At 54.7% G+C, this 25,371-nt stretch overlaps 13 protein-coding genes across 13 annotated transcripts; 5 read left to right on the top strand and 8 right to left on the bottom strand.

Annotated features, from left to right (window-relative positions):
- Nucleotides 1-238: 238 nt before the first annotated feature.
- Nucleotides 239-2,321, bottom strand: IWZ02DRAFT_448606 (uncharacterized protein). Its single transcript, XM_066767343.1, has one exon. The coding sequence runs from the start codon at nucleotides 2,068-2,070 to the stop codon at nucleotides 553-555; it is 1,518 nt and encodes a 505-aa protein (XP_066623786.1). The 5' UTR covers nucleotides 2,071-2,321; the 3' UTR covers nucleotides 239-552.
- Nucleotides 2,322-3,038: 717 nt separating this feature from the next.
- On the top strand, nucleotides 3,039-5,310 carry IWZ02DRAFT_448604 (uncharacterized protein). Its single transcript, XM_066767342.1, has 4 exons — nucleotides 3,039-4,125; nucleotides 4,176-4,376; nucleotides 4,427-4,558; nucleotides 4,611-5,310. The coding sequence occupies exons 1-4, from the start codon at nucleotides 3,140-3,142 to the stop codon at nucleotides 4,996-4,998; spliced, it is 1,707 nt and encodes a 568-aa protein (XP_066623785.1). The 5' UTR covers nucleotides 3,039-3,139; the 3' UTR covers nucleotides 4,999-5,310.
- On the top strand, nucleotides 5,178-6,635 carry IWZ02DRAFT_229973 (uncharacterized protein). The gene is made up of 2 exons (XM_066762936.1): nucleotides 5,178-5,531; nucleotides 5,601-6,635. Exons 1-2 carry the CDS (start codon nucleotides 5,387-5,389, stop codon nucleotides 6,467-6,469), a joined length of 1,014 nt encoding a protein of 337 aa, XP_066623784.1. The 5' UTR covers nucleotides 5,178-5,386; the 3' UTR covers nucleotides 6,470-6,635.
- On the bottom strand, nucleotides 6,575-7,586 carry IWZ02DRAFT_229962 (mitochondrial 54S ribosomal protein mL61). The gene is made up of 3 exons (XM_066762935.1): nucleotides 7,394-7,586; nucleotides 7,160-7,266; nucleotides 6,575-7,071 (listed from the first exon to the last, which is right to left on the bottom strand). Exons 1-3 carry the CDS (start codon nucleotides 7,430-7,432, stop codon nucleotides 6,681-6,683), a joined length of 537 nt encoding a protein of 178 aa, XP_066623783.1. The 5' UTR covers nucleotides 7,433-7,586; the 3' UTR covers nucleotides 6,575-6,680.
- Nucleotides 7,587-7,636: 50 nt separating this feature from the next.
- Nucleotides 7,637-9,022, bottom strand: IWZ02DRAFT_448597 (uncharacterized protein). The gene is made up of 3 exons (XM_066767341.1): nucleotides 8,490-9,022; nucleotides 8,038-8,435; nucleotides 7,637-7,988 (listed from the first exon to the last, which is right to left on the bottom strand). Exons 1-3 carry the CDS (start codon nucleotides 8,817-8,819, stop codon nucleotides 7,928-7,930), a joined length of 789 nt encoding a protein of 262 aa, XP_066623782.1. The 5' UTR covers nucleotides 8,820-9,022; the 3' UTR covers nucleotides 7,637-7,927.
- On the top strand, nucleotides 9,023-10,502 carry IWZ02DRAFT_498459 (uncharacterized protein). The gene is made up of 3 exons (XM_066770212.1): nucleotides 9,023-9,362; nucleotides 9,407-9,683; nucleotides 9,741-10,502. Exons 1-3 carry the CDS (start codon nucleotides 9,284-9,286, stop codon nucleotides 10,396-10,398), a joined length of 1,014 nt encoding a protein of 337 aa, XP_066623781.1. The 5' UTR covers nucleotides 9,023-9,283; the 3' UTR covers nucleotides 10,399-10,502.
- Nucleotides 10,503-14,373, bottom strand: IWZ02DRAFT_448594 (vacuolar sorting protein 39 domain 2-domain-containing protein). Its single transcript, XM_066767340.1, has 5 exons — nucleotides 14,155-14,373; nucleotides 12,581-14,104; nucleotides 11,651-12,535; nucleotides 11,497-11,605; nucleotides 10,503-11,449 (listed from the first exon to the last, which is right to left on the bottom strand). The coding sequence occupies exons 1-5, from the start codon at nucleotides 14,234-14,236 to the stop codon at nucleotides 10,699-10,701; spliced, it is 3,351 nt and encodes a 1,116-aa protein (XP_066623780.1). The 5' UTR covers nucleotides 14,237-14,373; the 3' UTR covers nucleotides 10,503-10,698.
- Nucleotides 14,374-15,754: 1,381 nt separating this feature from the next.
- Nucleotides 15,755-16,381, top strand: IWZ02DRAFT_468969 (Glyoxalase/Bleomycin resistance protein/Dihydroxybiphenyl dioxygenase; the record flags this gene model as incomplete). The annotated part of the gene is made up of 1 exon (XM_066768673.1): nucleotides 15,755-16,381. One exon carries the CDS (start codon nucleotides 15,755-15,757, stop codon nucleotides 16,379-16,381), a length of 627 nt encoding a protein of 208 aa, XP_066623779.1.
- Nucleotides 16,382-16,555: 174 nt separating this feature from the next.
- IWZ02DRAFT_489591 (uncharacterized protein) lies at nucleotides 16,556-18,272 on the bottom strand (the record flags this gene model as incomplete). The annotated part of the gene is made up of 3 exons (XM_066769588.1): nucleotides 16,556-16,672; nucleotides 16,743-17,129; nucleotides 17,190-18,272. The coding sequence occupies 3 exons, from the start codon at nucleotides 18,270-18,272 to the stop codon at nucleotides 16,556-16,558; spliced, it is 1,587 nt and encodes a 528-aa protein (XP_066623778.1).
- A 197-nt stretch (nucleotides 18,273-18,469) lies between these two features.
- Nucleotides 18,470-19,645, bottom strand: IWZ02DRAFT_498456 (uncharacterized protein). The gene is made up of 2 exons (XM_066770211.1): nucleotides 19,260-19,645; nucleotides 18,470-19,207 (listed from the first exon to the last, which is right to left on the bottom strand). The coding sequence occupies exons 1-2, from the start codon at nucleotides 19,518-19,520 to the stop codon at nucleotides 18,908-18,910; spliced, it is 561 nt and encodes a 186-aa protein (XP_066623777.1). The 5' UTR covers nucleotides 19,521-19,645; the 3' UTR covers nucleotides 18,470-18,907.
- IWZ02DRAFT_448587 (3-oxoacyl-reductase) lies at nucleotides 19,626-20,932 on the bottom strand. The gene is made up of 2 exons (XM_066767339.1): nucleotides 20,499-20,932; nucleotides 19,626-20,438 (listed from the first exon to the last, which is right to left on the bottom strand). The coding sequence occupies exons 1-2, from the start codon at nucleotides 20,761-20,763 to the stop codon at nucleotides 19,978-19,980; spliced, it is 726 nt and encodes a 241-aa protein (XP_066623776.1). The 5' UTR covers nucleotides 20,764-20,932; the 3' UTR covers nucleotides 19,626-19,977.
- A 23-nt stretch (nucleotides 20,933-20,955) lies between these two features.
- IWZ02DRAFT_498454 (uncharacterized protein) lies at nucleotides 20,956-22,831 on the top strand. Its single transcript, XM_066770210.1, has one exon. The coding sequence runs from the start codon at nucleotides 21,316-21,318 to the stop codon at nucleotides 22,615-22,617; it is 1,302 nt and encodes a 433-aa protein (XP_066623775.1). The 5' UTR covers nucleotides 20,956-21,315; the 3' UTR covers nucleotides 22,618-22,831.
- Nucleotides 22,832-23,079: 248 nt separating this feature from the next.
- IWZ02DRAFT_489587 (uncharacterized protein) lies at nucleotides 23,080-24,243 on the bottom strand (the record flags this gene model as incomplete). Its single annotated transcript, XM_066769587.1, has 1 exon — nucleotides 23,080-24,243. The coding sequence occupies one exon, from the start codon at nucleotides 24,241-24,243 to the stop codon at nucleotides 23,080-23,082; it is 1,164 nt and encodes a 387-aa protein (XP_066623774.1).
- Nucleotides 24,244-25,371: the final 1,128 nt, after the last annotated feature.

Below are 25,371 nucleotides of genomic sequence, written 5' to 3'. Positions count from 1 at the left end.
GGGGAAGACTTGGATGGACATGGCTCTTACCTGTGACGCTGTTGTGGATTGCTCTTCATGGGTTACACGATACCTGTACACAAGCGCAACGCAATGCCCTGACGCCTGAAGGAACGGGAGAAATATGGCGGGATTCTGCCAAGATCTGCGATGTGAGAGCACAGGGGATGCTGGTAGGTTCTATCGGGGTTGTAAACCATTGCAGACGATGGCCTCAGCATGTAATCGAGGATGCTCGAGTCCAGACGCTCCGCAATTTAGCTTGGATGTCTGTCAGCTAGCCTTCGCGTTTTTCTCGTTCCATGCAACTAATTTCTGACAGCACAACGTCATGGACTCACCAGACCTTGCAGTCAGAAGAACATCAAGTAATGTTGGGACTCTTTTCAACTCAGGGGGAGGCAAGTCCTTGCTCCCATCATTTGGAAATGAAGAGCTCTGTCACTTTGAAGCCCCAACCTCTATTGTTGTAAATTACTCCAAGACTAGAACGCGGTGTTGGTCTAGGGTGCAGCAAGACCAGCCCGCCATTCTCTAAAAGCAATCCGAGCCTCATTTCCGCGGATGTTTCCAAGTCGACTTCCTCGCCTGAAGATACGTGCCGCTCTGAATAGCCTTGTAAATGGCATAAACACCGCCAAGGGGCCAAATATCCAACAGCGGATTTGTCTTCTTATCCGCGCTGACATCAACCTTGACCTTTTCGTAGACGCTCGGCAGCGACGTGGCGCCGTATTTTTGGCGCAGCTCATCGTACCATTTGCGGTCGTAAATCTTCCAAAAGTCTTCCTCGTTGTAATACGTGTGGGCGTAAAACCACTTCATGCCGCCTAGCTCGCGCAGCTTGTGTTCGAGGTCGCGGTTGAGTTCGACGAATGTATTGTGATCGCGAGGTCCTTGTCCCCACAGGCCGACGTTCAGCATGGGCTTGAGCGTCTTCCCGTCTGCTTCGTAGTCCTTTGAGTGCGGGTGGAATGTTGGTAGCGGGTTCTGTTTCAGGGGGCACAGCCAAAGTGGCCAGATGCCGAATCTTTCGTTGGTGTAGTCGATGAACTTTTCTGCGGTCGCAAAGGGCACTGCTAGATCTTGGACGACGTACTGCTTTGACTGCCCGCTGGCATGGAGAGCCGTGTACAGCATGCGCGTGTGGAGAAAGTCGTCCAGCCACCAGCGCGTTGCCTTGTTGAAGGGGAATTTGAAGTAGTCAAACGCTGAGGCTCCTACCCAGAAGCCACCTCTGTCGTATCGAAAAAGATACTCTCCAAGGGGAATGGTTTCTGTGACTGGTTTTCCGCCGCTCTTGCTGATCGACCCTTGGACGTGGAGATAGAACCAGGGGTCCCGTGGTTCGCTAAAGCACTGGACCGAAGTGCCCTCTTTGACCGTGTCCGTCAGGCGGCCAGTGACGATTGCTCCTTGGGTCTTTGAGAAGAGAATCCCGTCGACATACTCAAGTTCGGGATCTTTTATAAGCTGTTGGCATCTTTCGACAGCCTCTGCGGTGCTGGAGGTGGGATGGTACGTCGTCTCCACGTACTTTGCCGCCTTTTGAAGTTGAAGCTCCACAAGAGTCGTCACGCCCAGACTGCCCACTGCACCAGCAGCACCATTGAACAGGTCCGATTTTTCGTCTCTTGAGCAGCGGACGACTTCACCGTTGGCGAGCACGATCTGAGCCCAATTCACCGTCCGGTCAAAGTAGCCATGCTTGAATGAGCTGCTCTCTCCCGCAGTTCCTGCATAACCTCCACCCACAGTGATGCCCGGGAATTCCATGACGACGGGAGGAACAAGCCCATATTTCAGAGTTTCTTCTACGAGCCGATCCATGGGAACGTTAGGCTCGACCAAGGCCGTTTTGGACTCGACATCAACCTTCAGGACGCGATCGAGGCCACTGAGGTCAATGACATTCGGTTTTCTCGTTGGACGGGTGCTGTTCGTGGAACCGTGACTGATGCGAAATTTCAGTCCTTGGTCGTGAAAAGACCGGACCTTTTCAGAGACTTCGGCCACAGCTCTTTCGTGACTTTCAAGAGCCTGGTCCGTCTCCTGAGCAGCCATGAGCATCCGTGAATTTTGCGAGAAATGCCTTGTCGATTGAAGCTGGAAATCAGGAAAGGAAAAAGACTTGGTAGGAAATGTTGAGGCACATGGCGCATGCCACGACCGTCTGGTACAATCTTCGAAGTCGTCAATATCGTGGGCGGTTACCGCTGTGAGCGAGAAGTCATACGCGCCGATGGTCGAATCAGACTGTGTTTGATGGGACGCGAGAGACGCGACCGCGTCAGAACAGCCTTCATCATGGTTACTTGGTTGTCTGCTTGCGGCTGAAAGACGCCCACGACCTCAAAGGCCGCGCAACCGAGACCGCACCCTTGCAGCCGAGGTTGACCCGTCATGCTGCTAGATGGAATATTTGTGAAAATATCCCTGTCACTGCATGGCCAAGCAAGATCGCATTTTGTTGTGCAGCGTCAACGATTGGGATTGGTATTGCAGACGTCTGCATGCGCCATAAACCAGGCACCTGTACCTCTCCATCACCCAAGCCCGATGACCACCGATTTGGTACTTCGAGCGCGACGAATCATCGATAAATGTCGGTAATTGTAATGCAAGTCGGAAGAAGATCACCTTCTATTGAAAGTCACGGGCAAGTCCACTCAAAATGGACCACGGCACAAAGATAGGAACGTATGCCCCACAAGATCCATCCCTTCTGTCTCCTCAACGGTCAGAGTATCTGGTCCGCCGAGTTCGTCGACTCCAAATCCATTTCATTCCACGTGACATCGATGACGATGAAGGACTTCTTGAAGTGCGAATGGGAAACCATGCATTTGCTTACTGCAGAAACATCTTTGCTTGGCGAAGTTGAGAGGCCTGACAAGAGCACAAACCCTGTAGTTTGCCGTGGGCGGCCGACTATAAGGCGTAAGATCTTCATGCACATCCTTGGGGGCTGTGAGGGGTTGTGCATCTGCGAAGAAATATAGCTGTTTCGTCCGCTGCTGTGGTAGAGGGTGATTGTCGTTCGAGATTGTCACTCGAAAACAACCAGTCGGCTCCCGTATGCCCACGCCCTCTCTGGTGGTGCCGTCTGGCGACGCGCCGAATCGTGTATTTCGCGACCATGTCGGGGACTACTCCCTGGCTCTCGACTTTCCTTTTCTTGCTCTTCATCGCGTTCGAAACGACCGTTACACAAGCGTTACACGAAAATGTTCCCAGTGCAGCTGTCAAGACTCCGTCGCGACGACAAGTTTCCAATCCAGCCACTTCAAACTTCATTCGACGAGCTATCCACTCCTCGGTCATTATCGGCAACCATCTCTTCATAGATGGAGGAGAAATCTCGCAATTTGTTGATGGCTATGAGGACCCGCAATGGTCAAGAACAAACAACTACACGCTTTCCATCGACATGAGCTCAGACTGGACCAACTCAAGTGTCGAAATAAAGACCGTACCCAAAGGAGGCTCGCCCATCTTCAATTGGCCTGGGATCTGGCCCGAAAGTGACAACAGTTTTCTTATGTGGGGTGGCTATGTATCCACAAAAGCAGCTAACAAGACTACCCCCGAGAAAGCCGTGTGGAGGTTCACAGCTGACTCGACCGGAACTGGAACATGGGCAAAGGTCGATCCAGGGGATCCAAGAAGTTTCACCGAGTTGACCAGGCCCGCTAATGGAGTTTGCGGCACGTCGAACAATACTGGGTACTACATTGGCGGCTTCCACTCCAACGCATCAGATCCGGATGTGTCGAGCAGCAAGACAGTGCCGCTGACAGGCATGGTGAGGTACAACTGGGAGACGCAGACGTGGAGCAACGTTTCATCGATTCCATACACCAGTCCGTTTGGTACCGCGCTCGGGGGCCAAATGCAGTATATTTCGACATTTGGGACTCAAGGGCTCATGATGCCAATGGGTGGCCTTACATCGTCGTTGAACAGTTGGTCCGAGTCTTCAGGGCAGCTTGCATTGACCAACTTCACGATTTACGACCAGGCCACTGGAGAATGGCACGCGCAACAAACGACTGGAGAAGCTCCGAGTAAGAGAAACCTGTTCTGTGCGGTTGGGGCTCCAGGATCCGGAGGCACGTTCGAGATGTAAGTCGAGACCTAGATTCAGCAGCGATGTCAGGATCTGATTATTGTAGCTTTGTGTATGGGGGCTGGGACGGAAGTTTAGGACTCGCCTACGACGACATCTATATTCTCTCCCTCCCAGGATTCAGGTGGTTCAAGATATCGTCAAGTACGACTGGCACACCAAGATCTTTCCATACCTGCAACAGAGTCGCCAGCCAAATGGTTGTTGTCGGAGGGGTCGACTATTCATTGGGAGTTCCAGAAGACTGGTACGGTAAACTCAGGACCTGTTGCTTTTCCAGGCTGACCAATGTTCCAGGCAAGATCCAGATCCGTGGGACAACGGGCTTGGTGTTTTCGATTTGAACAACCTTGTGTGGCAGTCTTCATACAATGCCAGCGCAGCAGCATATGATACTCCCCAGGTGGTAAAGGAGTGGTACAACATTGGGTAAGTGGTCCAATCTGTTTGGCCCGACGACTGACTAAAGCCACTTCTGTAGCGGACTCAACAACGTCTCCTGGGACAGCACCGCTATGAGGGATCTATTCTTATCAGCAACCACCGATTCTAGCGGAAACACCAACAGCACTCAGGAAAGCTCCCAGGGCTCATCAAACCACGCTGGAGCTATTGCTGGAGGCGTCGTGGGTGGAGTTGCTGGAGTCGCTCTTCTTGCTGGAGTTGCATTCTTTCTGATTCGACGCCGACGAGCTTCCCGCAACCCGTCAGATCCGATACAAGAATACCAGATGGCTGAAAAAGATGCCCAAAACGAATACAACGAGCTTCCGGTCAGACAGCCTGAGATCGGATCGGAGAACTTGGTGCATGAACTACCAGAAGATACAGCGAACATATCCAGATCGAAGAAACCAGGGCCAAGATAATCAAGTGCATATGGAAGAAGTTGCTGTACTTCAATGGATAATCGATACCCCGGTGGATTAAGTACGTTCGTTAGATAGATTCGAAAGGCAGTGTGTCAAAAGAGATGGCAATGCCTGAGCCCAGCCGTATTTTGATGATATCTCTTCTAATAGTAATAGCTGTGGCGAGTGAGAAATTTCTAGGTCCAGACAGGGATTAGAAGTGTTATTGCTTTCGATATCCTTTGCGAGAAAAATGGGCGGATGTCGTGTAACTTTACACGTCGAAAAATACGTAATTTTCCACGCTTGACGTAGCTGGACCCTGCCGGGATCAACCACCTTGCTCGAACTTTCCAACGCAAACACCACCGAGCCTCAACACCACTATCCTCTCGCCGTGGACAAGATGGAGAGCCCTGAGGAGAGTCCAGCGCAACGGCAAGCGCGCTTGCGCCGCGAACGGCGACAGGCAAAGATCAACTCGCAAGGCGCATCACGGCTGGAAGCAATCACGTCGCTGAGCGGACGGCCAGCGCCAGCTCCAGAAGAACGTACGTCTTCTTTGCGCATATCCAAAGCTCCAAGAGATATTGATAATGAACGCAACTAACATCCACCAGCATCATCTGACCCTTCTCCCAAGCCGACCGCACCCCCACCCTCCGTCTCAGCTTCCAGCACCTCAACCACAACGGGCGGCGGCGCCGCGGCCACGCCGACCTCCTCCTCCGCTGAAACCGACGACCCACCCGAAATCGACATTAGCCAGCACTACTATGCGCCCACCAGCCGCCCGGCACGCTCACTGACGCCGTCTACGCCGGCCTCGGGCCAGTTGACGCCGGGCACGCCAGACAATGGCAGCGGCAATCCCAACGACGACCCCATGATGCGGATGATGCAGCAAATGCTACGCGGCGGAGGCCCGCCCGGTATGGACGGTGCAGCAGGTCCTGGTGGCGCCGCCGAGGGAGAGGACCCCATGCTCCAGATGCTACAGCAGATGATGGGCGGAGGAGGCGGCATCCCTGATATGCCGCGCGCAACTGGCGCACCGCAGCAGGGGGAAAACAGCAGCAATGCGGCGTATGTGTGGCGCATCGTGCACGCCCTCATTTCGCTCAGTTTGGCTATCTACATTGCGCTGGGCAGCGCGTTCGACGGCACCAAGGTGGCGCGGGAACACGGCCAGTCTTCTTTCGATGGCGTTGTCGAGATCGGTGGCGTCAACATCGGACAGCGTCTGTTTTGGATGTTTGCGACTGTGGAGGTGGTGCTGCAGAGCACGCGGTTCTTTGTCGAGAAGGGACGACTGCAGCAGGGTGGCTTAATGGGGACGCTGTCGACGATCCTGCCCGAGCCATATGCGGGATATCTGAGGATGGCTGGGAGGTACAGCGTGATATATACCACGGTCGTGGCAGATGCTATGGTTGTAGTGTTTGTCCTGGGAGCTGTGACGTGGTGGAAGGGACTCGTAGCAAACTGAATTGACAGACGGAAACGAATGACGACGTAAAAGCTCAAGGCATGGGATATGGTCTCAAAACGAATGCAATGACCAACACACTCAACAGACCTTTTCAGCCAAAGGCGTGAATAACCCACAGGTCTTCAAAAAAGTGACCAGAGGTCTCGCAAGACAAATCCTTTTCGATACGCCACACATGCCCTTGTTTTGACCCAAAAACCCCACATCCTCACGCACCCTGCTCACTCTGCAACGCAGCAGTAGTCTGCTGCTTCGCGGCCTCCAGCAACTGCTTCTCACGCTTCAGTCGCGCATTAACCTGCAACTGAGCCTCGCGCACCACCTTGCTATGCTCATTCTTCTTGCGAATCTCCTCCGTCTCCTCGAGCTCGACGTCGGTCGGCTTGATTTCCGTGGCGTGCACCGCGTCGGCCAGCTGGCTCCAGATCTCGCCCTCGGCCTTGTACTTCATCTCGATGCGGGTCGGCGCGCGCTTGGCCTCGGGCGCGTAGTTCACGGTCAGGAAGGCGCCTTCGTGCGGCTCTGCTCCGCGGTTCACTTTGATGGGCAGCCACGGGTTGCGGTATTTGATGCGGGGGACGATTTCGCGGAGGAATTTTCTGGGCAGGGAGATGTGTGTTAGTGGGTGTCGTGGAAAGTTGCGGTTGAGGCGGGCGTTTGTCTGGACGTCTGAGGTGGAGCGCCTACTTGGGTCCTCGGTTCCCGCCGTCAATCGATTTTGCCATGCGCAGTCGTATCGAGGCGACGTTGCGTGGGATGGTGGCAGAGCCTGGTCCTATTCGTATCCATAGCAGCTACATGTGGTTGCGCGCGTGAGTGGTCTATTCTTTGCGGCGGAGGTCTTGTGGAGCGTGCCTACTTGCTGTTGAGATATTGTTAGAGAGAGCAGTTCGAGGCCGGCAGGATAGCTGGACTGCTTACTTCCTTCAACTTGAACATGCGCTGTTGGATTGTCGGCATGGTGGGCAATTGGTGTTGTAGACCTCACCAACAACGCGGAGAGCTTGATCAATGACCGTTGGCCGCCGCCGCTTGAGAATTGACGTCGGGAATTTGAAACGCCGATATCTTATCGCGGATGATTATGTAACGTTTCAAGCCAATTGATCAGCAAAATTACAGCGTCCTCGAGCTTCTACGCTGGCAATGTTGGCGAACAGGTGGTTGTTGGACTGTGAACTTTTTTTTTTTTTTTGGAATTGAACAAGTGCCGGACGCCGCATGCAGCCCGCTACCCTGGATCCTCCCATGTCGTTCCGCCGTAGAGTCTCATGACAATAACCGTGACATTATTTACAATGCAAAAAGCGGAGCTTTACTTTCCCATTTCCAATTCCATGAAGAGCCAAATCCCACGTAGAATTTCATTCTACCACTACGCCTACCTCGTTGCCATTGTGAAGACAAATTCTTTAGTGGCCACGGTATCCCGTGTGCTGCGCCGAAAGCTATGGCTTACTGAGCAGCAGGAGGAGCGGCGCCCTGGGGCCTGGCAGCAGGCTGGGCTCTGCGGCTCCTACAATCAAGTCAGCGCATGTTGGCACCATCGGCGAAATACAACGTACATAAAGTTACGGCTGAACATGGAAATGGCGACCATGGGAAGCCAGCTGGGCATCTTGGAGAAAGCCCAAAAGACATAGGCGACGGGAACCTCGACGCCGAATTGAACCAAGAGACCGTTGAAGGGGTGGAAGATGCCCTCGTAGGGTTCAGTCTGCTCAAACTTCTTCTCCGTGTGTAGCTGCGTAATGTTCAACGCAGTGGTGTTGACACGGTTGAGAGGGATGAAGCGCACAGCAGGAGCAGGCGCCGACTGGTCGGGGAGAGGAGCAGGGATTTGGATGTGGACAATGGATGGAGGAGAGGCGGCCCAAGTGTTGCAAAGAATATTCTCCGTCTCGCAATCAATGAAACCGAGGTTGGGCGACTTTGGCGCCGCAGCAAGGACAGGGACGGATTTCTGCAGATGCAATTAGCGCCTGGTCGCTGAAGATTGGGAGACAGGTTGACTTACATTCCATGCCTCGGTGGTGTTGCCGCAGAGCCCAAAGCACGTCTTGTTGCCGCCCGTCACGTAAATCATCCATTCCTGGGGTCCCGCGGCGGCTGCTGAGGCGCTAGAGTTGATGGTCTGGCGCCAGTTCTCGAGCGTCAGGTTGGCGACAGCCTTCTCAGCGACCTTTGAGGCAGCAGCTTCGACGGGGGTGGCAGCGGCGGGGATGGCGGTCGAGACGTAGGACTGAGCCTGGTTGAACCAGCCCTTGACCTTATCGACCAAGGGGACCTGGTCCTCGGCAAGCGCAAGGGCGGGCAAGGCCACGAGGAGAGCGGAAGAGAGGCGCATGGTGGTGGAGGTAGCGATGGAGCAAAGGGACGATGAAGTGCGACGATGCGGTAATCGTGCAGATGCAGGAGGGCGGACCAGGAGTTTTGGAGTAAGATATGTGACAAGGTGAGTGACGCGGAGCCGCAACGGAGACGGGGAGAACGTGGAGTGGGTGAAGATGCCAGGTTGCCCGCAACCACGGGAACCTTGAATTGTGCGCGCGGGAAGCCTCAACTCTCTGCACGTGCACGCGTCTCATGAAACGACACCAGCACATCTCAACCTCACCTTTGTTACCGTACAGTGCCTTTCCCAGGAATCGCCGTCGCCCTCTCGACCATGGCGCCTCGAGCCGTTGACCCGTCATGGCCTCGTCGGCCCAACTGTTTCCCATCTCCTCTCGCGCTGCAGTGTCATCTTTCGTCGAAGACGGCAATTTATCCACTTCCAACTGGGTGTGATAGGATCAATTGAAGCCCACGATGCAATTGACGCGTGCTGTCGCACTGACAGCATTCACAATCACTGCGTCTGCCTCACTGTTGGATAATAGAGCCCCAAGTACTACAGTCCAAGCTCCAGTCGACCCGCGCTGACCATTCCAGGCTCGACCTCGACATCCTCAGCCTCCGCATCCGTCCCCACAGTCACGCTCATCGAGACGAAAATCCGGGGCCAGCTGACGACCATTGAAATCCCCTTGCCCACGGCCGTGGCATCAGCCAACGCAACCGGAACCAGTGCGGCAGCTTCTCCAACCAACAGCCTCGGCCTCGACCCAAGCAAAGACTTCCCCGTCTGCAACGACCGGAATGCAAAGCCCTTTTGCCTCCCCGCCAACAATTCAGACGTCTACTATTTCGAGACTTACTATGTGACCTGGTATTTTCCTCCATCCCGCAGCCAAACTCGCAGAGCTAACTCGACCACCACCACCAGGAACTCGGCCTACTTTCCGGCCACAGCCAACGTGACCATTCTGCTTAACTGGGCCAATGACACGCGCAAGCAGGCCTGGCGGTCCGAGTCAATCGACAACCGCATCGGCGCGACCGCCATCACCATGAAGAAGGAATGGCTGCAGGGCTACACGGCCTACAACCTGACCTTCTTCGCCCAAGTCTTCGACTCGGACGCCGACACGACGGCCACCTACTACGACGGGCCTACCGTGCAGCTCATCTCCAAGCCTCCGCACTACAAGTCGCCTGGCAACACGTCCAAAGCCCCCAACGGCCTGGGTTTGAAGCTTGGCTTGCCGCTGTCCCTCGGCTTCTTCTGCATCATGGTGTTTGGTCTGTTTTTCCTCATGCGTAAGCATCGCAGTATTGGGCTGGGCAACATCATGGGCCGTCGCAGAGGCTACGGTGGTGCCAAATCGCGCAGTCAGCGCCTTGGTTGGCGCAAGAGGGACGACATCTCTTTGCAGGAGAGCGAACTGCTGGGCTTCGAGCGGTATACGGATGACCCTCCGCCTGCGCCGAGATCTTTGAGTGATATTGCGTGGAGCCGTTTGCGTGGGACATCGTCTGCGAGGGACGAGATGGAGAGAGAGGCGCTTTTTGCTGCCGATGCTGACGATGTACGAGATGACTAGCCTGACAGGGAGAAATTCCTGGCCATCTCCTCGTTGAAACAATATAGTCCGCATAGATGTCTGTGTAGATTGGAAGAGAAAAGAAGATTCTAGGATCACAAATGTGTATCTATTTGAGCTCACGAGCATTGATCCCCTAATTCTCTCACTATCATGAGGCTTTTTTTCAACATTCAACTCGATGTCAAAAACAATTTTACTACAACAGGCGTTATCGCAGCATGGGTATCCAAAAGCAGCAACCCGTCCCCTCTCTTCTATTCCCTTCCCTCTCAACCATGCCATCTCGACCCACACCACCTACCCAGCCCACGTGTCCCACCTCTGTACGCCAATCTTCGGCTCCGGACCCGCGAGCGTCGGACTCTTGCCGCGCCGCAGCGCTGCCATGCCAGCCCCGAGCCCAGTCCAGCCGTCCGGACTAGCGCTGCCCACGACGCCAGCAGCCGCCCTTGACATGCCCCAGCTGCTTGCTGCACCACCTGCCGGCGACCCAACGGTGGCCTGCATGCCGCGCGTGAAGCAGCCGTAGTGCACCACCACGTCGTCTGGGTACACGCGGATGGCGCTGTTGCCGAAGCGCTTGCCGCACACGCTGCAGTGCCGGTCCTCGCCCACGACGACGCGCCGATTACGCCCACCGACGCGGTCGACCGAGCCCGTGCCTAGCAGCAGGTCTTTTTCGACCGAGAGCTTCTCGACGGCGCGAAGCTGAGCGACTATGCGCTCAGAGTTACGCACGCTGTTGGCGCTGCGGATGCGGCCGCGGAAGTAGGATTCGAGGTCGGCGATTGGTAGAGATGGCGGGATTAGATCGAGGGTTGATGAAGCTGGGAGACGAGCGCCGTGTCTAGACAGTAAGGAGAGAGCCGGCTCGAAGTTGGGCGTTTGTGGTGGTGGGGGCGTGAGATACAGCGAAAGCAGAGTGTGATATATGGATGGCTCGGCATCTTCAGGGTCTTGATGGAGAAAGGCACTGGGCTTTCCTGTGGCACGTGAAGTCTTTGCGGCTGGATTTGTAATGCTTGAGAGATAGACATGATTGCAGTAGCTGCGTCCACATTAGCCAAGTTCAAAGTAAAGAATCAACAGGCTTACTCTTCCGCTTTTTCATAATCCTTCACTTGGAAAACGTATATCTGAAGAGCTTGCTTGTGTTGGCCCATTTTACTCAGTACAATCGCCCGAGCCTCAAAGAAATGGGGTTCTAAGTCCGTTAGCAATGGCCGCATGAACTTGTCGGAAGGCTTACCATCTTGGGGAAGTGCGCGGAAAACCCTGGCTTTATTGTACTGATTACTGCTCCTGAGAAAAGACTCCACCTTTTCACGCCATTTATCATAATACCCATCCTTTTCGGCAGTATCTGGATTGCTCGTCTTCAAACGATCAAGATACTCATCAATCAGCCGTTGGTGGAACTCGGGCGTCTGATCATTGAGCTCGTGAATGATGTGTTCCAAATATCTAATTGCCAGGTTTTGGTCAATCTTTTGAAGAAACTCGAGGACGCGGTCTCGAGGAAGCGTTTCAGCATTCTCCGTATCGGCGAGGAAAATCTCCATTCCATTTTCAGGGTCTTCCCGGATCGGCCATTCCGCGTATTCGAGGATGAGGTCAATCAGATCTGGCGGGAGTTGCTGCAAGTAGGAAATTGTCCTCTGAGGCCCTTGGAGCGCAGTCGGTACTTCTTCCTCCGCCTCTCCCTTTCCAAACTTTTGCAAAATCTCGAGAGCTTCATGATGCATCTTCTTCCCGTGGAGAAAATCAATCAGGTCCGTATATCTTCCGCTCTCATAAAGTTTCTCTCGTACCACATTCGGCTCACAAAAATTGTCGAGTCGGAAGAGAGGCCCGGCCATTCCAGGACGAGCAAACATGTAAGCGCGGAACAGTGTAGTGTCCGTGATGCGGGCAACCTTGTGCAAGCGCCCTGCCCAGTCAATCTCCTCGTTTGTATCTTCCGGAAGCAATATGAAGGGAGCAAAAGGCGGACGGTAATCTTCTGGACGCTCATCCTTTGGAGGCAAGGGGGTTTTGAGGGTTCCGTCGTAATTGATGAATTTTTGCAGCTGCGCTCGGGTTTGTGCAAGGAAGCCAAATAGAGCCGTGACCGCCAGTGTCAAGTCTTTTCCTTCTGCAAAATGTCAGTCAGATTCTTCTAGGTGCATGGAATCCTTACGCAAAGGTTTATCCTGGCCGTCGACGTTTCGCTCAGCAACCTTCTTTCCCCTGGCACTCGAAACGTCGTTTTCGACCTTGACGGAACGCACTGAAGCAGCATCAGAATCCTTCTTCTGTTCAGAAACTAGCCTTCCAAACATGGCTCTCGTGATGGAATTGGCATTGGTTGCATTCTTCTCAGCTGCCGCATTTTCCTCATCCGTCTTGCCCCCTTCTTCATCCGTCTCGGGCTCACTTTCGCTTTCTTCGATTGAAGAAATTTCTCCAGCAATGAGCTTTGGGAAAAGCGCAATGACTTTCTCAGGTGGAGCCACAGCATCCGAAAAGAGGTCCATGGCGTCCCGATATCGCCGTTGCTCAAAGAGGTTCCGAGCCTTGCGAATTTGTATATCCCTGATGCGACCCTGCTTGTCTTTGAGAAGAGTATCTTCGAGCATATTCAGCAAGCTGACTGCTTCATCAAAGCGATTTTGGGCAACAAGCGCGTCGATTTGGGCCTCGTAATGCAGGGCGCCCATTCGCCAGATGCATCGATCGCTAGCCACCAAGAAGCCCTTGCCGGCGTGTGCTAGGCTTATATTTGGCTGAGGAACGTGCATGAAGCTGGCATTGGGGACCTGCACAATTTGGAGGAGGTTCAACGTGTCGGGATTCCGGACTTCGAGGGCACCTTTGGATGGATGTTGGAGAGCCAACATGTATGGATAGGAATAGCCCAATGCTTCAGGAGCCGAGGTCCAAGGTATTTGACGCTTCTCCAGGGCCTTGCCATTGGTGTCAATGAAGAGACTGTTGACGTCCTTTGCGAGTAGCATTTCCCCATCACCGAGCTTTGTGGCCATTGGCTTCGGTACCCAGCTCCCCATCCCCATGTAGCCCATGCTTGATGACCCGACCGCGCCAAAACGGGCTCCCTGTTGACCGTTGGCATCGCTGAGCGCTCCGGGCTTGACGATATCTGCAACGTCTTGACTTTCAATGTCCACCAGGACAAAACCAGGATCCATTCCAGCCACAATCTTTGTCCCGGTCGCCCATGTCAACGACTTGACTGCGGCTATCAATGTGAGCTCCGCAGTCTCGCTGGAGAGCTCCATGTCCTGCCATGACCAAAGTATGATTCTCCTCTTGACAGCGACAGCAAGACGAGATACGATGGAGGGTATACCAGTTTCGGGGTCTTTGACGATGTTTGAGATTACGGCGAAGCATGTTGCGCCTTTGGTCTTTTCCAGCCGTTCCTGCAGCTCGTACGTTTGTAGGTCGTGGATCGAGACGTAATTGTCGCTCAGAGAGACGAGGATATTGGCTTCTTTAATGATGGCAAGCTGTTGGATCGGTCGCCGCGCGAATTTTTCAACCTCGCGCAAAAGATCTGCAGGTCGTTGCTTGGATTTGGGCGTAACATCTTCAGTGTCTTCGGTGGATTCTGTTGAGGTATTCGGCTCGGGTTCGTCATTAACCTCGTTGATGCGGTAAATGCGCAGGATTCCCGTGTTGAGTCCTACAAGCAGCCTATCACCTAGGAATCGTTTAGTGGGGGCTCCAAATGAGCGGCGGTTGGTTGACTACCGTATGCGAGGATTGACTCGATGCGCGACTTGTCCCGCTGCTTGAGCTCGACAATGGGTCGAGCCGTGAAGGCGGACAGCATGGTCCCACCTTCAACTTGGAGTAGCTTTCCAGCTCAGTCCATAAGAGAAGGGGTGAGAAGTTTGATCCAGGATTAGAGAAGACTGCGCATCGAGACAAGGTGTGTAAGTAAGGAAGATAGATGTAGCTTGTGGTTGGTGACGATGATCGGTCTTGGGGATGCTGGTCGTTGCACGTGCACGTCATCGCCGACAGTGGCCCGTGCGCCAGCTCCCTCCCGGTCCCCCAGCTCTCCTCACAGTACAGCTCGACGTCTCACTCGCACAACGCGAGGTTGACGCACCCTTGGTCTCTCAGATCTCTTCAACAAAAAGTGCAAGTCATCTGCAAACAATCTCGAGTCAATCCACACAATGCGCACCCCTCAAAAAGCCACGAATGACCCGGGAATAAATCAATATTGAGTTGTAAGCGTTGATGGAACTTTGCAGCTGGAATGCACCCGTTCCCTATTAGACCTGGTAGCTCGTACTCGGCACTAAGCACTTATTGATTGAAGCTCTTATTTTCACACAATCTTCCGACTTGGGCTACTTTCTCTCCGCCTACTTGGAGCATCAGTTGAATATGGCGAAGTCTCCGAAATATTCCAAGCCAACGTTGACCATTTTCTTGGGAAATTAAGCTCGCTGACCCCGGAAGCTTCTACTCCTGCCATTCCCACAAAAGTCAAATCAGCTCACACTCACCATAATCGCCAGCTGGGTGCCTCAGGTCATGCCTAATCGACGATGTAAACAAACCTCCTACGTTCGAAGTTGGTCGACTGATTGCCGCTTTGGTCAAGGTCAAGCATGAGCAAAAGGCAACAATGGTGTAAACAAACCTCCTACGTCTGAAGTTGTTCGTATCTCATGCGAGCCTCCTTTCTGATCCACTTACTTTGCTGCCTGGCTTCGTCATTGTTATCTATCATCGACTGTTTCCTTCTCTTGTATTCAGTCCCACCATATTCCAAGCTATTGTAGGTTCATCGATCAGTCTGCATCATGCAAATCTTTGCAATGCAGCGTATTTCCAATCGATACACCGACGCCTACAAAGCCGTCCCTCGGATCAGCCAGCCCGGAGATGCGATCAGCTTGGTCAGCTAGCTCCGACCGACTATCAACATGGTAGCGCGAAGCTATCCAGGAAAGAGTTTGGATGCGGTTCATTCCACGCAACTAGCCGACCCTAGCGCATGGCGATCAGCTTAGCTGCATGACAGCAGTGAAGAAGTGAGACGGGTGCTCGACGACCAGCACTTATTTCCCGCACACTTTTTGCACCACCAGTTCGTCAGCGGGTCTGAGCAAACCCGATGAGAGCAACGCGGCCGAGTTCCGTCCTCTGGAAAGGCGGAACTCGGAGCATTCAAGGCCCTTTACATCATGTATGGTGCTGAAATCAGGGACGGATAGTTGACACCAGTCATCTTCCCTTTCCTATTTGAACTGAGACCCTCGCCCCTGAGACGCCATCAACTTTTTTTGATCCATCACTGCAGAACACCACAGATCCAAGAAGCAAGCTTAAAATGTCTGCCACCGAAGCAACTACCACGACAACAACGACAACTGTCACCTCCCTCACATCAACCTCAACCCCGAAAATCCCTCCCCCGGCGGCCCTCGCCCACTTTGTCCTTCAAACCACGACGGCAAACTTCCCTGCCATGGTTCACTTCTACAAGACGATGCTCTCAGCACAGCAAACATTCGGGACAGACAAAGCAGCTTTCCTGACCTGGGACGACGAACACCATCGTCTAGCCATCTTTGCCTCTGCCGAAGTCACTCCGCATCCACCAAAGACGACCGGGCTCCGGCACGTTGCCTTTACCTACAACACACTCGCCGACCTAGTGGAAGGGTACAAGGGTCGCAAGGCTGCCGGCTTTGAGCCCACCTGGTGCGTCGACCACGGCATGTCGACTAGCATGTATTATGAAGATCCGGATGGCAATGGTATCGAGTGCCAGGTGGACAACATGGCCAAGCTGGACGCCAAGAAGTTTATGGAGACTGAGTCGTTCAGCAAGAACCCGATCGGTGTGGATTATGATCCAGACGAGCTGGTCAAGAGGTTCGAGAGCGGCGAGGAGTGGGTTGGTTTCGCGGAGAGGGCGAGGCGGGGCGAGAGGGAGTTCAATGCGGCCAGGTGAATGACCTGCTTCCGTCGAACCATTTTTCGAGATGGTGGTTCCTCTCCTAGCACCGGTCGACATGATCGTTGTCGTTCTTTCAACACTTGTTTCTGGCATTGCGAAACTGCAATCTCGATTCAATTGCTACAAGCAAAGTTGGGTAGTCATTCACAAGGGCAAAGCAGCGCAAATTCAAGCAGTCTGGCCTTGCCCTGCAGCATCCTTCTGTCCCATCTTGTCCAATTCCGTCTGCGCCTTTGCCATTTCCTCCTGCGACGGCATGTTGACAATCATAAGATACATGACGTCCTACACCAACGATAATTAGCATCAAGCACCCTCTTCCGCCAGTGAAGCAGTAACAACAATAAAAACATACCTGTCTCAACGCCTTCTTGACCGAGCCAATCAGACCAACACGTCTAGGCGGCGGCCTGCGCGCACGCGACCCCGACGCCGCCCTGCTCCTGCCAACCGGCCTTCCGTTTGCAGCGGGGCGAGGAGCCGGGCCTGTGGTAGACGCTTTGCCCGGCGGCGCCGGCGAGGGCGGGGCCTCTCCATTCGCATTCGCATTTTCCGCGGCGCTGCGAGCCCTGCTCTTGTTGTACAAGTCGACGCCGCGGCGGATCAGGCCGCGGTGTTGGATTCGGCCGCCCGAGAGCAGCGTCACGAGGCCACCCTGGTAGGCTGGGTGCGTGGGGTCGCTAAGGGCCGACGCGAACTGCGGGTCCTTGGGGAGGAGCGTCGAGTCGGGGTTTTCTTGCAGCTGCGCGGGAGGTGAGTGTGTTGAAAGAGGGGGGAAGTGGGAAGTGGGAGGGAGTCTTACAAAGACGGCCTGCGCCCGCCTGTCGTAGTACTCCTGCACGAACTTGGAGCCCCGGCGCATCTTCTCCTTGACGTCCTGCTTCTCCTTTGTCTGGCCATCCGCGGCCGCGTCGTCGAGCGCCGGAAAGACCAGCTCGGCCGCCTCGGGCAGCTCCGCCTCGCCGTACGTCTTGCCGCTCGTGGAGCGGAAGTTGCGGCCAAAGTCCTTGGTCTTGGAGCCCGACGCCTGGCCGTACTTCATGATGGCGGCGTTGATGTCGAGCGGCTGCGCGGTAATGGGCCGCTCCGTGTCGCCCTTGAACGAGACGATCATGGCGTAGAGACCGCGCGGCCGGAAGATGGCGTCGTTGGCGCGGTCGAGGAAGTTGTTGGCCGTGTAGCGTGTTTGCAGCATCACGGCTGGCACCATGGCCGCTTGGATGGCTGTGCACACGGCCATGACGGTGATGTCGGGCACGAAGCCCGCGATGGTGGTGCCGACGAAGATGACGTTGAAGACGGGGTGCACTTGGCTCTCGCGGTAGAGGGCCGACAGGAATGACATGAAGGATGCTTCGTCGATGCCAGCAGCGCTCAGCGAGGGCGCGTACGCTCTGATGAAGCCGCGAGCCTTCTCGCGAGGGCGGCGCTGGGGAAGAATGACTGGATAGGGGAGCCGAGCTGCGTCGGACTGTGACGGTGGAGCTGCGAGGTTGTCCATAAGGGTCTGAATGCGCTTGTTGGAGTTCTTTTGCGCCTCCTCGGTCTCAGCATAGGCAGGCGGTTGCTCTTCTGCCGGCACCTCCTCCCACACTTTGTCGGCAGCGTCGTCCAGCTCCCAGACTTCTTCGTCCTCTTCGACCCGGTCTGGGATGATGATGTTGACTGGCTCGCTTTTTTCGTTTGCTTCTCCTGCTGGCACAGCTTGCCCCGTCGATTTAAGGTGCTCGGCTTCCTTTTCAGTGATCTCAATCACTTCTCCTTTCTCTAGAGGTCCTGATGCCAGGGGTTGGGTGGATCCAGCTGTTTTGGACGCTTTGCGGTGGGCCATTGCCTCGGTGGCGAGGCCAACGCCATTGCTGATGAGCTTGACGAGAAGAGGCATTTTTGTTGGAACAGGTGAGAAGACGATCGTTTCCCTTGAGACGAGGCACGAGCTGTCCCTGCCTCCTTATATGATGTCAAGCTGAGCTCCAGAGGCGCGAGCTGAGCTCAAGCTGCCAGCTGCTTCGGTACTAGTCCACTGTGGCCTCTGATCAAATCGGGGTCTGCCTCACGTCAGCGAGTGACATTTGCCAATCAGAAGATAGATTCCAAGTTTGGGACCGAAGATATTTGATGTCTACCACAAAACTTTGACAGCCCAGAGGCTGGACCCTGCGACGCAGCACGCATTGAAAACGCCGTTTCAAAGAGACTGTCCAGCTCCAAGTTACGTGCGATTGGCAGTCACGCGCCTTCAAGTTTTCGGTTGAGTTTTGAGCCATGTGGGCTGGGTGCCATAATCCTCAAGGGCGAATTTGGAGCCCTGTGAGCAGATTGCTGTTACTGGATTGAGGAGGCCTTCTAGACCCAGACAAAGTCCCCCTGGAAACACTCAAAAGGGCGAGCCTGGGTGCAATTCTCCGCTGACGATTGAAAGTCAGAAAGCCGCGATCCGCATTTCCAGAATTTTCACGACTATTAAACTCAAAAACAATAGAAAATGGACTCCTTCTCTGCTCGAAATTGACATCTTTTTTAGCAAGAGCTCCTTCGCAACGGACGACACATGGTTATGAGGTTGAATTCATGTTCGCTGCCCCAGGTGCCAGCGGGCACCAAGGTCCTTTCAGTCTCCACAAACCCTCTGCGTATCCAATGGGGTGCGGCGCGCGTTTCTGAACACTTCAACCACAGTCGAGCTTCTTTTGCCTCTGAGCTGGCGCTCCTTTGCGACATGATGGCCTCCTCGGCCGCGGCGCAGCAGGCTTCCGCAAAGCCGAGTTTTCGACAACCTGGCGGGACAGCGACAGTCGAAAGCTCAAAGTCGTCGCCGTCCTAAAGATTTCAGTTTCAAGCTTTGGTGAACGACCCAGGCGTTTTGACTTACCATGCTGTCACTTTTCCAAGGTATTAGTGCGGCAGTGGCGACGGGGGCGCCTTCGAGAAAGAGTACAGCGCATATCCCGTTGGCCAGTCGCTCGAAAAACTCTTCAGGATTCTCGAACCGCAGCCCTGTTGACAGCGGCTGACCCTTCGGAGGTTTGGCGAATGCGATGTTGATCAGATCGATGACCTGTGTCTGGAGAGTCGTATCGTTCTTCAAGTCTTCCGCTTTGAAGAACTTGATTTCGCGTGTCGTCACCGTCATCTTTGGAATTGCGCCAGGCCACGTGCAGTCTCGTTGTTAGAGTGTGGTGAAGTTTTGAAGCAGCCGCAGCTGACGACTCAATTGTCTCGACAAGGAGATCCTTGAAGTGAGCGGCCAACGAGCCCGCCTGGTTGCGCAATCTCAGTACTTATATTGGATTCGAGCAAGGGTCGAGCCAGGGACTTGAAATAAGAGTCATAGATTGGGGTCAATTATCTCGGGAGGGGCCGAAATGCCAAGATAAGAAAATTCAGGAACAGTCCAACGGAAAGCGTTGTAAGCCCCAAAAAATGGTTTACAATGGATAGGTCATGGTTCAAAGTTTTTGTTTTTGCTTTTCCCAAGTCAAGCTTTGAAATTCGAGTGCTTGCTCCACAGTCGTAGATTCAGAGAACAACGTCCATGTGTATGTAGTTGCAGGAATCCGTCACCAGACCACGAATGAAATGACATACCTTCACCACGGCAGCTCTTGTCCTTCTCTATGCCAAAATTTGCCCGTATCTTCAATCTTTTTGCTCATAAAAACCTTGAACAGTTTTTGAGCAGCCTCATCCGAATTCACAGCATCTTTCAACTGTTCAGAAGTTTGAGGAATAAGGCCGGTCCGCACAATGCCAGGGTGGAGAATGGCGACAACCACACCCTTGTCCTTGAGATCTACTGCCATGCTCCTGCCAATGCTATTCAGCGCTGCTTTCGACGACCGATACGCATACGTGCCGCCACTCGTATTGTCGGCAATGCTGCCCATGCGACTCGACATGAGACCGATGCGGGGGTTCTTGGACTTGAGCAGGTTGGGCAGCAGGGCCTGGGTTACGAACAGCGGACCAAAGGTGTTGACGGAGAAGACGGAGAGGAGGGAATGGTGGTCGACGGTGGTCAGGGAGTCGCGTTCTTTCCGGGCAATGACACCTGGGCCGCAGCCGAGTAAGCATTCGCGACAGGCCGTTCCAGAGGGGGCTGGGAAGATACCGGCGATGTTGAGAAGCAAGTCCAGCGGCCCATCGCCATAGCGGTTTTCTTTGAAGTCGGCCACGGCCTCGGGTGAGGACACGTCTAGCCGCGCCGTCCGGCAACCCAGGCTCTTGAGGTTTTCTCCTTCGCAAATGTCCACAGCGTAGACATCGTAGCCCTGCTTGATCAGAACTTTGGCAAACTCGAAGCCAATGCCAGAGTTTGCGCCTGTGACGAGTGCTGTTGGCATGATTTGCTGGATCGCGCTGGTTGGAGGAGGCATGTTGGGCCAAAGGGACGACGCCAGGACGACAACATGGCGCTGGCAACCTCAGCGGCAATATAAGCCGCTCCCATCAGTCCAGTCTCGTGGCGAGCCCGACAATGGCGGTTTCTTACAAATGTGTTGGTGCGGGGGCTGACGTTTTGACATGGTAGCGGATCTGCGTCCGACGAGGACGACCGCGTGCCGTCCCGTCGCTCACCTCACCTCCAGGCCCAGGCACGCAACCTCCAAGCAAACCACTTTCGTCATATTACACAGCCGCGGTTCCTTTTTCGCCTTCGCCTGCCCGCCTCGTCACAGCACATCCATTTCATTGGAAAGGACTGTCACCCACGCATCATCTCAAGAGCTTGGATTGGAAATCAGGTGGAAAGGTCGCAGCAGGCTAGCACCAAGCATTACCCACGCAGCGCAGCAAACGCTGGTTGACGACAACCTGACTCGACCTTGAGGGCGCGCCGCCCAATCCAATCAGCTACACGACAGAAACTCCGCTGTTTTTCTTTTTTCTTTCTTTTTTTTTCGAGCGTAATCCGCGACCAGCTGGCTATGCGGCTCCTTGCCGCAGGCTTCAACGCCCACGGCCAGCTCTTATCCAACGCAGGCCCAACCATTTCGACATTTACCGAAATCGCCGGCAGTGCGCCCGGCGAGCCCATTGAGGTCTGCTGGGCCGGGTGGTCCGATGTCGTGCTGCGGATTGGGTCTCGCTACCTTTGGCGCGGGCTGTGGGGCGAGATGGAGCTACAGGTCATGGCAACCCAATCTGGCGAGGAAGACGAAGAGGCATTAGAGCCGCTGTCGTTGCATTCCTTCTTTGGGACGCATGATGGCTGTCGTGGTGCCATTACGGGCGAGTCGATGTTGTTCCTGTTGCCAGAGGTCTCGAGATTGAGTGAAGAATCATTGACGTGTACGGCAACTAACCTCAAATGCACATACGTCGCTGTCAATGGCGTCGGCAGAACCGCAGTCGTTGTGCCTCCTGCTTCTGAACTGCACAACACCGAAGCCCCTCCCCCTTCAACATCAACAACAATCCTAGAATTCAGCAGTTTAGACGCCTTCATCACCTACGCCCGTCACTCCTCCCCTTCCCCTTCCCCTCCTCCCTACACCTCCCACACCCTCGCCCATGCCCCTCTCCACGCTCTCCACGCCGGCCAAACATTCCACCTCGCCCACACGACATCATCGCTCTCCTCATGGGCAGCAGAGCCACGACACTCCGCCTCCCTCGGCCGACCAACCGACACCCCAACGCCGTGCACAACGCCCTGCGCCGTCAGCGGTTTCTCACCCACCGACGACGACGACGACGACGACGACGACGGCACCCCCATCACAAAAGCAGCGACCTGTCCAAACGGGCATCTCGCCGCCGCGCTCACGGCCGACGGCAGCGTATACATCTGGGGCAACGCCGCGCCCGATTTTCCCCTCGAGTCCGCCGCGAACGAGACCACCGAGCAGAACCGTCTCGCGCTCTTCGCTGTGGCCGAAGCCGACGGCTGGTACCCCGCCGACGGCCCGCTTCCCGTGTCTATCGACGCGCTGCCGGATGAAGACGTCGTTGACGTGGCGGTGGGTGCGGCGCATGTTATTTTGCTTGAGCGCACGCGCGGCGTGTGGATTGCGGGGAGCAATGATGAGGGGCAGTTGGGTGCGGGGTGTTGGGTTGGGGAAGATGAGGGGGAGGAGAGTGGGGGGAAGAGGGGCAAGGGGAGGCGGTTTTCCAGGGAGTTTCGGAGAGTCGATTTGGGTGCCGCTGAGCGTGAGGGGGGCTTTAGGGTGACGGGCGTGGCGGGTGGGTGGTATGCGACGTTTTTGCTCGTCGAGGATCGGGATTGAATGGAAATTGAGGTTGGTAGGAGAATATGAGGTGAGATGTGCACGTTATGGGGATCGAGAAGAGTCGATGTGGATGAGTTGTGGATGGCTCTATTTGTGATGGCGTCTCAGCATGGCATGACTTGCTTCGGGGCATTTAGATCAAGGCGTGAACAGGCACTCAATTGTGATGATGCATTTTCAACGGCACATGTGGACGCAATTTAGTAGGATCATTTGTTTTTTAGTTTTAGCTTGAATCTCAAACTAACAACCTCTTCTCGTCTTCTGGTATAACAAAGGAAAGTTGTGTCGAGATGTGGACAAAGGAAAATGTTCAAGTGAGTGTGGGTAGGGTAAGGTCGAGTACAATTGCCTGTATGGCACTTCTACTCACCTTCCCCAAGGAAAAAAACAAAGACTCACCTTTCGTCGCTCTCCTTCCACTTACCTGTTCAATCGCGTCTCTCCTTTTCGAGGAACTCAATTCCCAACAGAAGCACCCATCTTGACTCTCCTCCAACCCCTCCTGACCTTGCCACCGACCTGCCTATTAACACGTCCCTTAACCCACCGGCCCAACATGCCGACCTTGACATCGCAAAGGCTCAGCTGCGTCACGCTCCACGCCGCCGCACTGGGGAGGCGGCAGAGAGAAAGCGCATCACAGGCATTGGGAGAGTAAACAGACTTGTACGCGGTCTGGAAGAACGGCGATGAAGAAGGCGGGAGCACGCCAGAAGACGAAGCCGCGCTGGTAAACGACGGCACGAGCGCCAGACGCGCATAGGACGACGCAGTGGGGGGACGCGGCGTGCCCATGGGCGACGAGTGCGCCGAGCAGGTGCTCCACGTGTACGACGTCCAGGCGTCGAAATCAAAAGAGTAGGCTGAGCGCGACGAGAGGCTCGGCGCAGAGGCGCGGCGGTGCAGAGTGCCGCTGGGCGCGCTGCAGGATGAGCTGGGCGAGTCGGTTTCGCTGCCGCTGCTTTGGCTGTAGATGCTGGGCGAGGAAGAGGAGACGGAATCTTGGACCTGCGGCAGGCTGACGGTCGAGTAGTTGCGGAGGTCGCAGTAGTCGGTTTCGTCGTCGGATGTGTACATGCTGCTCTCACTGTGGATGCTGGCGCTTCGCATCCCAGAGATGCCAAAAATGCCCAGGCCGCACTCGTCGTCTGCATCGTGGCCACTGTATGTGCTTTCGGTGCTGTGCAAGGCGGGAGAGTTGCAGTCGCACTTGGAGCGCAAGGACAGTCCCAGACTCAGTGCCCGTAGCCAGTCGCCAGGCGTCGATGCCGTGGATTCCTGCGGCGAGTGCTGCTCGCGTGCTCGACCAAGAAGGTATTTCGCAAAGGCGAGCTGCTCAATGGTGGGGAGCTGGGTCAGGGAAGGACGCAAACTTACTTCGTCGTTGATAAAGTCCAAAAGACTAGTGTCAGTGTCCACGTCCATTGGAGCGCCCACTGAATGAAAGCAAATGCGGACCGAGTCCAAACTTGCTGGGCCCGAGATGGACCCAGAGGTCGAAGAGACAGAGCTGTCGTCGCAGGAAGACTCCGTGGACGTCATCAAGGCGCCGGTGGATAAGTTTCTGCTCGAGATTAGCAATCTGCTGAGTCTGCGACGGAGACCTCTCAAAGCTGCCATGGTGGTCTGCTAGCGTTTTGGAAACGTGGATCAAGGTACTTGTGGAAATTTTGGTAACGAGATGTCGAGCGGCTCGCACTGTCTGATGCTCAGAATACTCTGCTGTTGGTGGTAAGTCGGGCCTGACCTTGTTATTTATTCAGGGCCGGAGAACAGACATCCAGGTGTTGTTAATTGATGAATAGAGACAAAGCCCATTGTGCCCACGCCGCACCATCAACCAAAATATCAACAAATCAAAGAAGCTTGCGTTCAAGACATGGACAACAAAGAAGCTTCCAGAGCATTGTTTGAACAAATCATCAACAGTGGCCAGATAGGAGTCAATGAGCCAGAGCTCTATGATTGGAGCGCCTGGACTTACCACATTCAGTGCGAAGTCAACTCAACACCACACCACTACCTCTTAAACTCTCTTGTCAGCCGCAAGACTTAACTATCCAAATATGCTTTCTCTTCGCGATCTGTCTTCAAGACTTCGGACGAACGGTTGAACAGTCGGACCGAACGGGATTGCGCGCGCGCGGGTCCGAGTTACACCATTTGTATTATTTTGGATCGTAAGAACCATCGAAAGTCAACGAATGAGGCGCAAAATACGCCCGGTACGGTTCGGAGCGGCGTGAGCACGGAGTGGCGTAAACAGCATCCAAGGGCTTTGAGAGCAATGCATAGCTGTGATGCGTGAGAGAGCGCACAAGGTGTTACAACACAGGACCGAAGCGAGGAGGCAGCAGTGTTTTGGGGCAGCCGCGAAGTCGTGGAGACGGAGAAGTAGGCCGGAGATCAGCTGCACTGGAGAAACGCGTGTCGAGCCAGTTGGTTGGTGGTTCTTGTTTGCATCTGTTGCAATGAAGTCATGTTTGCGGGTGGCCTCGGGGGTGGCGGTGATGTTGATTTTCTCCGCAAGAGGACAGGAAGATGGACAAAACGCAAGGAGTGACGAGCAGCGCCTGCGAGGTACCTGTGCTGGACACGCGAGGGCACGTGAGAACAACTTGTTGTACCGAACCTGAAGAGCGCATCATTTCAATAGGTTTTCGGGAAAGGAACCTAGGAGATGTGAGCCTTTGCGAGGTTTCCCGCCCGTTAGAATCTTGGAAAAGTGCTGGAAACAGGTATTGAGAG

Source organism: Phyllosticta citriasiana, assembly GCF_038021145.1.
Source record: "Phyllosticta citriasiana strain CBS 120426 chromosome Unknown IWZ02scaffold_5, whole genome shotgun sequence".
Lineage (NCBI taxonomy): Eukaryota > Fungi > Ascomycota > Dothideomycetes > Botryosphaeriales > Phyllostictaceae > Phyllosticta > Phyllosticta citriasiana.
This window is presented reverse-complemented; position numbering and strand designations above follow the sequence as displayed.

Excerpts from the sequence above, each read along its gene's own strand:
- IWZ02DRAFT_498454 (XM_066770210.1), top strand. The coding sequence starts at position 21,316 with ATGCGGCTCCTTGCCGCAGGCTTCAACGCCCACGGCCAGCTCTTATCC.
- IWZ02DRAFT_448606 (XM_066767343.1), bottom strand. The coding sequence starts at position 2,070 with ATGCTCATGGCTGCTCAGGAGACGGACCAGGCTCTTGAAAGTCACGAA.
- IWZ02DRAFT_448597 (XM_066767341.1), bottom strand. The coding sequence starts at position 8,819 with ATGCGCCTCTCTTCCGCTCTCCTCGTGGCCTTGCCCGCCCTTGCGCTT. Across the intron at positions 8,436-8,489 it reads ACACCACCGAGGCATGGAAT|AAATCCGTCCCTGTCCTTGC; the intron begins GTAAGTCAACCT and ends TTGCATCTGCAG. Across the intron at positions 7,989-8,037 it reads ATGTTCAGCCGTAACTTTAT|GAGCCGCAGAGCCCAGCCTG; the intron begins GTACGTTGTATT and ends ACTTGATTGTAG.
- IWZ02DRAFT_229973 (XM_066762936.1), top strand. The coding sequence starts at position 5,387 with ATGGAGAGCCCTGAGGAGAGTCCAGCGCAACGGCAAGCGCGCTTGCGC. Across the intron at positions 5,532-5,600 it reads AGCGCCAGCTCCAGAAGAAC|CATCATCTGACCCTTCTCCC; the intron begins GTACGTCTTCTT and ends AACATCCACCAG.
- IWZ02DRAFT_498459 (XM_066770212.1), top strand. The coding sequence starts at position 9,284 with ATGCAATTGACGCGTGCTGTCGCACTGACAGCATTCACAATCACTGCG. Across the intron at positions 9,363-9,406 it reads GTTGGATAATAGAGCCCCAA|GCTCGACCTCGACATCCTCA; the intron begins GTACTACAGTCC and ends TGACCATTCCAG. Across the intron at positions 9,684-9,740 it reads GAGACTTACTATGTGACCTG|GAACTCGGCCTACTTTCCGG; the intron begins GTATTTTCCTCC and ends CACCACCACCAG.
- IWZ02DRAFT_448587 (XM_066767339.1), bottom strand. The coding sequence starts at position 20,763 with ATGCCTCCTCCAACCAGCGCGATCCAGCAAATCATGCCAACAGCACTC. Across the intron at positions 20,439-20,498 it reads CTTGCTTCTCAACATCGCCG|GTGTCATTGCCCGGAAAGAA; the intron begins GTATCTTCCCAG and ends GCTGCGGCCCAG.
- IWZ02DRAFT_448594 (XM_066767340.1), bottom strand. The coding sequence starts at position 14,236 with ATGCTGTCCGCCTTCACGGCTCGACCCATTGTCGAGCTCAAGCAGCGG. Across the intron at positions 14,105-14,154 it reads CGAGTCAATCCTCGCATACG|GTGATAGGCTGCTTGTAGGA; the intron begins GTAGTCAACCAA and ends AACGATTCCTAG. Across the intron at positions 12,536-12,580 it reads CGGCCAGGATAAACCTTTGC|AAGGAAAAGACTTGACACTG; the intron begins GTAAGGATTCCA and ends GACATTTTGCAG.
- IWZ02DRAFT_498456 (XM_066770211.1), bottom strand. The coding sequence starts at position 19,520 with ATGACGGTGACGACACGCGAAATCAAGTTCTTCAAAGCGGAAGACTTG. Across the intron at positions 19,208-19,259 it reads CTTGGAAAAGTGACAGCATG|GACGGCGACGACTTTGAGCT; the intron begins GTAAGTCAAAAC and ends TGAAATCTTTAG.
- IWZ02DRAFT_229962 (XM_066762935.1), bottom strand. The coding sequence starts at position 7,432 with ATGCCGACAATCCAACAGCGCATGTTCAAGTTGAAGGAA. Across the intron at positions 7,267-7,393 it reads GCATGTTCAAGTTGAAGGAA|CTGCTATGGATACGAATAGG; the intron begins GTAAGCAGTCCA and ends AACCACATGTAG. Across the intron at positions 7,072-7,159 it reads GGCGGGAACCGAGGACCCAA|AAAATTCCTCCGCGAAATCG; the intron begins GTAGGCGCTCCA and ends CTCCCTGCCCAG.
- IWZ02DRAFT_448604 (XM_066767342.1), top strand. The coding sequence starts at position 3,140 with ATGTCGGGGACTACTCCCTGGCTCTCGACTTTCCTTTTCTTGCTCTTC. Across the intron at positions 4,126-4,175 it reads TCCGGAGGCACGTTCGAGAT|CTTTGTGTATGGGGGCTGGG; the intron begins GTAAGTCGAGAC and ends TGATTATTGTAG. Across the intron at positions 4,559-4,610 it reads AAGGAGTGGTACAACATTGG|CGGACTCAACAACGTCTCCT; the intron begins GTAAGTGGTCCA and ends CCACTTCTGTAG.